This window comes from Parambassis ranga, chromosome 4 (genome assembly GCF_900634625.1).
Source record: "Parambassis ranga chromosome 4, fParRan2.1, whole genome shotgun sequence".
Taxonomy (NCBI): Eukaryota; Metazoa; Chordata; class Actinopteri; family Ambassidae; genus Parambassis; species Parambassis ranga.
Window position 1 is genome coordinate 19,089,692 of NC_041025.1, and position 6,000 is coordinate 19,095,691.

General features: G+C 44.7%; 1 protein-coding gene across 1 annotated transcript in view; it reads left to right on the forward strand.

The window, feature by feature from the left end:
• Positions 1-5,624, forward strand: part of ror1 (receptor tyrosine kinase-like orphan receptor 1) — a 103,500-nt gene extending 97,876 nt beyond the window's left edge. Inside the window, exons 9-12 of the mRNA XM_028404665.1 lie at positions 1,555-1,734; positions 2,239-2,466; positions 2,554-2,918; positions 3,027-5,624. Coding sequence (XP_028260466.1) covers positions 1,555-1,734; positions 2,239-2,466; positions 2,554-2,918; positions 3,027-3,717 — 1,464 coding nt within the window. The 3' untranslated portion in view covers positions 3,718-5,624. The remainder of the gene's footprint in view (positions 1-1,554; positions 1,735-2,238; positions 2,467-2,553; positions 2,919-3,026) is intronic.
• Positions 5,625-6,000: the final 376 nt, after the last annotated feature.

Genomic DNA, 6,000 nt, shown 5'->3' on the forward strand with positions numbered 1-6,000 from the left:
CCATTCTAAGGTTTTACAGAAGAGCAGTTCTCATCTGTTTAAACATGTATAATATGAATAAATGAGGATTTCTGTGTGAATCCTATCTGTTAAATCTATTCGATGAGTGGTAAATCCTCACATATTTAGACACTTAATTGCCACGTCAAGTGTCTTTTTTTCTAATTCTCGTGATCTACAACTTTGGTTTTAGGCAGCTACCCAGCAGGCTTTGCTGCAGGGTCAACCAGAGGCCACTGCCTGTGACAATCCTTTTAGACACACACACAAACCTGTGGTGGTGTGAAGAGGATCTGAGGGTTTGGGTGTGGGGAGGAAAGAAGGGGTGAAACAAACCCATAACTAAAAACATCTGTGTGTCTTAATATACAACACACACTCACCACCGACACCCCCCTCAGAGCTCATACAGACCTGTGTGTGTGTGTGTGTCCTGCTCACAGAGGAATTTCATTATTCATCTCAGAGTTCCTGGAATCTGAAAGTCGTTGCCAACCTCTCTTCACCTTTTATCTTCTCCCAAGTATAGCCGCACACACACACACACACCCTTACTGCAGCTCCCTTTTTTCCACCCACATAGCTTGACACCCTCACTTCAACATGCATAGTCTAATGGGACTAAAAATTACATATTGACATTATTGTTTCCCCAGATGAAGATTAAAAACTGTTTTTTATTATGTGTTTGTTTTGTCTGTTTTCTTTATTAGTTGATTTCCCTCTGCCTTTCATGACTAAGTAAATACATCCATTAATTAATTAGTGTCATTTGATAGACAAACGTCACTCATAAAAATAAGTTGTGAATGGTGGGAAAGGATTTTTAAGTAGCTGGTAGGTGCCATCTTCTCTGTCTTTACTTTGCTGCACTACTTCTAAAGGGCATGCTAATGTTCTGAACCATTAGCATGCCACCATGCCAGGTCAACTAGATGGTAAATGAAGAGCTTGAAGCAGGGCAACAGAATTTCTTAAAGATGTTGCGCTGCTCCTCCAAGCAACTTTATCATCTGAAGATGAGCTGGATCACTGAGAGTCTTCATCAACAACAACACGGTGTGCTTCTTCCACCTCTGTACCTAAGTGAACTAAGACTGGACATCCTCACTAGTCAGTTGAAAATGAAGAAGCCTGTTAGATGAGCTTGCCTATTCTTTCATTTAGACATGTAGAGGTGCAAACCAACCTCCAGTCTGTCTCCTCCACAGTGGAGTTTTAGTTGCTTAATGTTACTAAATGCTGTTTAACCCATCAGAGTAATGACATTTTTAAGCTGTGGAGGATGTGTTGCCAGATTTCACAGCTTTCCCACATCCCCTGAGCTGATGTAATGGATTGGGTCTGATTATGACAATTATCAAGTCTCCGAATTTTTTTTTTCACAAATCAAACATGTATGTTGCATTAGGCAGTTTGCCTGCATGGAATTAGAAGCAGCAATGTAAACTGCATGTCAGCATTTCACTTTTCCACACAAGGATGACAGCGAGGAAAGAAAATAATGACCTAATCTTTCTGTCACGCTTTTTTTTTTCTTCCTCTTCCCCGCAGAGTAAAGCCAAAGAGCTTCCCCTGTCAGCTGTGCGCTTCATGGAGGAGCTCGGAGAGTGCAATTTAGGGAAGATCTACAAGGGTCACCTGTATCTGCCGGGCATGGACCAGGCACAGCTGGTAGCCATAAAGACACTGAAAGACATCACCAGCGGCCAGCAGTGGTCTGACTTCCAGCAGGTACAGAGTGGATCACAGCCTCCAAAGATTTAAGTTTATAAAGCCACACTATATAAAAGAAAACCTGTTACTAAAATAATCTAGCATCATAAACTACAAGAGATTATTTTGTCAGTGGAAAGAGCTCTCTTCCCACAGGATTTGAAGCATGTCTTGTTATATTTCCACAGAAGGTAAATGTGGCGTGCGATTGGACTGTATACAGCTAAAAATCACTGAACTGTGGATGAGTTCACTGGAAATAGTTCCAAAAATAAACTGTAACGGCCGGCAGGTCGTCCAGACAGATTTAGATTGTAAGGAACACTGAAGTAGATGACATGTGTAAAACAAAGAAAACAGGGCAGACCTGAGCCGCCTGCTTCCAAAGTCACACTACACCTAGATTTTTCAAATCCAAAATTAATTTTAGCCCCTCAAGTCTTTAGTAAAAAGCTTAGATATTCTTTAGTATGTGTTTCTGCTGGGGTTTCACCATCATCTCTCTGACATATTCGGTCAAAGGAGGCAGCAGTGCTGACGGAGCTGCAGCATCCAAACGTGGTGTGCCTGCTGGGAGTGGTTACCCAGGAGCAGCCGGTGTGTTTGCTGTTTGAGTTTATGCCACAAGGGGACCTCCACGAGTTCCTCATCATGCGTTCGCCACACTCTGACGTCGGCTGCAGTAGCGATGAGGACGGCACGGTGAAATCCAGCCTGGATCACGGCGACTTTCTGCACATATCCATACAGGTAGGGTCTGAAGCTCCCCTTTTTTTTGTCCCAATTCAATTTGACCAGTTTTGTTTAATCTAATTTCTTCTCAATAATCTGAATTAGGTGGCTGCTGGGATGGAGTACCTGGCCAGTCACTTCTACATTCACAAAGATCTTGCAGCTCGGAATATTTTAGTCGGGGAACAGCTCCACGTCAAGATTTCTGACCTGGGCCTCTCCAGAGAGATCTACTCCTCAGACTACTATTGCTTACAGCCTAAAACCTTGCTGCCCATCCGCTGGATGCCCCCCGAGGCCATCGCCTCCGGCAAGTTCACCACAGACTCAGACATCTGGTCATTTGGTGTGGTCTTGTGGGAGGTCTTCAGCTACGGCCTGCAGCCTTACTACGGCTTCTCCAACCAGGAGGTGATGGAGGTGGTAAGAAAGAGGCAGCTGCTGCCGTGCCCTGAGGACTGTCCACCAAGGTATGTTGTGTTACAAACCCCACAACAATCTGTATCCTCACATCGCACTGGCGTTTATGACAGACAGATGCAGAGAGACACTGAATTAAACGCTCTGCTGTCTTTCAGGTTTTACGGTTTGATGACGGAGTGCTGGCAGGAGGGACCCGTGCGGCGACCTCGCTTCAAGGACATCCACGCCCGCCTTCGAGCCTGGGAGGGGTTGTCGTCGCACGCCAGCTCCAGCACGCCTTCAGGTGGAGGGGGAAACACCACCACTCAGACCACCTCGCTCAGCGCCAGCCCTGTTAGCAACCTCAGCAACCCTCGTTATGCCGCCGCTGCTGCGGGGTACCTCTACCCAGCTCAAGCTATTCCCACACCAGGGCAGATGGCTCCAATCCCAGCCTGGACACCCATGGCTGTGCCCCAAACCCACCAGCGCTTTATCCCGGTCAACGGATACCCCATTCCACCTGGATACGCCGCCTTCCCCGCTCATTTTGCGGCCCCAGCTCCACCTACCAGAGTGATCCAGCACCACCTGCCCCCACCTAAGAGCCGCTCTCCCAGCAGCGCCAGCGGCTCCACCAGCACGGGTCACGTCAGCGGCGTGCCTTCGACCACAGGTTCCAACCACGACGCCAACACGCCTCTGCTTTCCCACTGCATCATGCCAGGGGTCGGCGGCGGGGGGCCCATTCAGGGGTACGGACAGGTTTCCCAGAAGCTGGACCACGTGTCACAAACGTCAGCACTGCTCGGCCCTGACTCTGACGTACTGAGGTACAACGACTCGGTCATCACCGCAGACCTGTAGATAGACAGAGAATAGTTATTTTTGTTTGCGATGCACATGTGAGGAGTTCGTCACCTCTCACAGGGACTCGGCGTCTTAAATCTACTCTTGGTCATAGTGAGACCCAACCGAAACAGGCCTGTGTGTGCAAGAGACACACGCCGCAGCTACACAAGTATATAAGCAGCTGTCTGACTGTGTAATGCCTTACTGTTTAAAGCAAGTGTACTTACTATCATGGTTTGAAAATGTTATTTTAACCTCTCTGTAAATACGGTACATAGCCTAAGTCCTGAATGAATGAATGAAATACAAAGATATATATTCAAAAGAACCTTTTATCACAAAACGTAGCGAGTTCATCCTGATTTCAAATCTGTGCAGACCACCCAGTCAGCGGACACAGGCGTTCAGGTGATGACCTTCACGCTGTGACCTGCTCGTCCATGGACGCATTAACACAACAGTAAAAGCGAGCGGGAATGGAACCAGCAGGTGGCTTTTATTGTGAAGATCAGCACACACACACCTGCTCCACCGAAACAAAACTTTTCAAATCATTCTCAGTTGCATGCGTTGCAGCAGGACAGCTAACAGCTTTGTGACTGCCTCCCAATCAAGCAGCTGGAGTGGACGTCAGCTAAAATACTCATCCAGGAGAAATCAGGAGAGTACGTTTTTCATCGTTACACACAATCTCCTTTTGAAATGACAGCTGAATGTTATTGTTTTCTATCTGCGACATGGACACAGGCCTCTTCGCCCACTGTCCTCAAACGTGACAATGCCGATGCCCTTCATTTCCTCTTCCTTCTCTTCATTTGGCTGCAGAGAGCGCCCCCTACAGATTAAAGAAAAATAATAATAATGTCGCCCAGCATTCACACCCTGATCTGGACCAGACTCAGGGCGAACACTCAAGAGCTGGAGTCAGTTTTATTGTCTGTAATGAAACCCAATATTGCAGTTATGGAATGGTGTTTTAATATTAATGTGTTTGGTTTTGAAGGAAGGATTTAAAGATGTTCATCTTGTATTGTGCAAAACACACACACACACATTTCAAGACGTATCAGTAAAGATGGCAGTAACATGGAGAATGTTTTTCCTTAAATACGACTTCATGTCATTAGACTGTGATAGACTGTGATGTGCATGGTGAGACTGATGTTTGTGTATATGGAGATGTTCCTTTAACATGTAGCTGACCATGTGCATGGTTTTAAAGAACAAAAATCCCTATTTGCCAGTCTTCTTATTACAACATGTCGAGTGGCAGGTTGCTGGTACAGGTTTGATCATCATTATAACCTACTGTCTGTAGTCGACAATCATCTGTTCCTACATTGTGTTGCTTGCTGTATGTTGCACTTGGCTGCTGCTTACAGACTATCAACACCAATCTTTCGGCACAACACAACATACAGCCTGGTGTGTATATTTTAATGTTTTAGTGGAGTGTTTGTGGGCTGTAAGTAGAGGAGGCTGCTCAAAAAAACTCAGAACAAATCCACTTTTCTATGATATATTTGTGTATTTTCCCCCAACAGAGAAGCTAATTCTACATATGAAGGGCTGCTCCTGTTTCCATCTTTTAAAAGGGATTTGTTCCTTGTGTCAGTCCAGTTATTTTAATCATTTGAAGTAAATTTTCACATCAAGGCTTTTGAGTGTGTGTGTGTATGTGTGTGTGTGTATGCTTTTTTTTCTTCCCTGAAGCTACCTGGGCATCTGTACGTGTGTGTGTGTGTGTGAGACCTCTGGCATGTAAAGGATGTTTGAGTACTAATACAGCAAAGCAAAAACCACTCGTAAACAACACTGTGAAACTTAATTGGTATTTTTTTGTATTTGGCAAAAGAAAAAAAAATCACATATTGTGCCTTAATTTTATTTTATCCTCCATCTTTATAAAAACAAAAAAAAACATGACCATGCTAATACATTTCTAGTTCAGTACCCATTATGGAAGGTTTACATGCGTATTGACCCAGAGAGGCCTTGTCTTTGTATTTTGTCTGAATATTTTTGCACAGATGTTTTGTATTGCAAAATCATTTATTAAAATGATATTGTTTGGTTAATATTGCTGTCAGTTACATGATTTTTTTTTGTTTTTATGCTGATTTATAATAGCAGTGTGCGTCCACTGGGTGGCAGCAAGTCTTTTACTGTGGATTCTGTTTGACAACTAATCGCAGTGGCTGTTAGTGACCAGAAGGTGTCGCCCTTTAGCAGTTTAAGGCCTTAGCTTTGAAACAGCTGGAAATAATATTAGTCCAGCTAGAGTTTGGCTAAAGATGG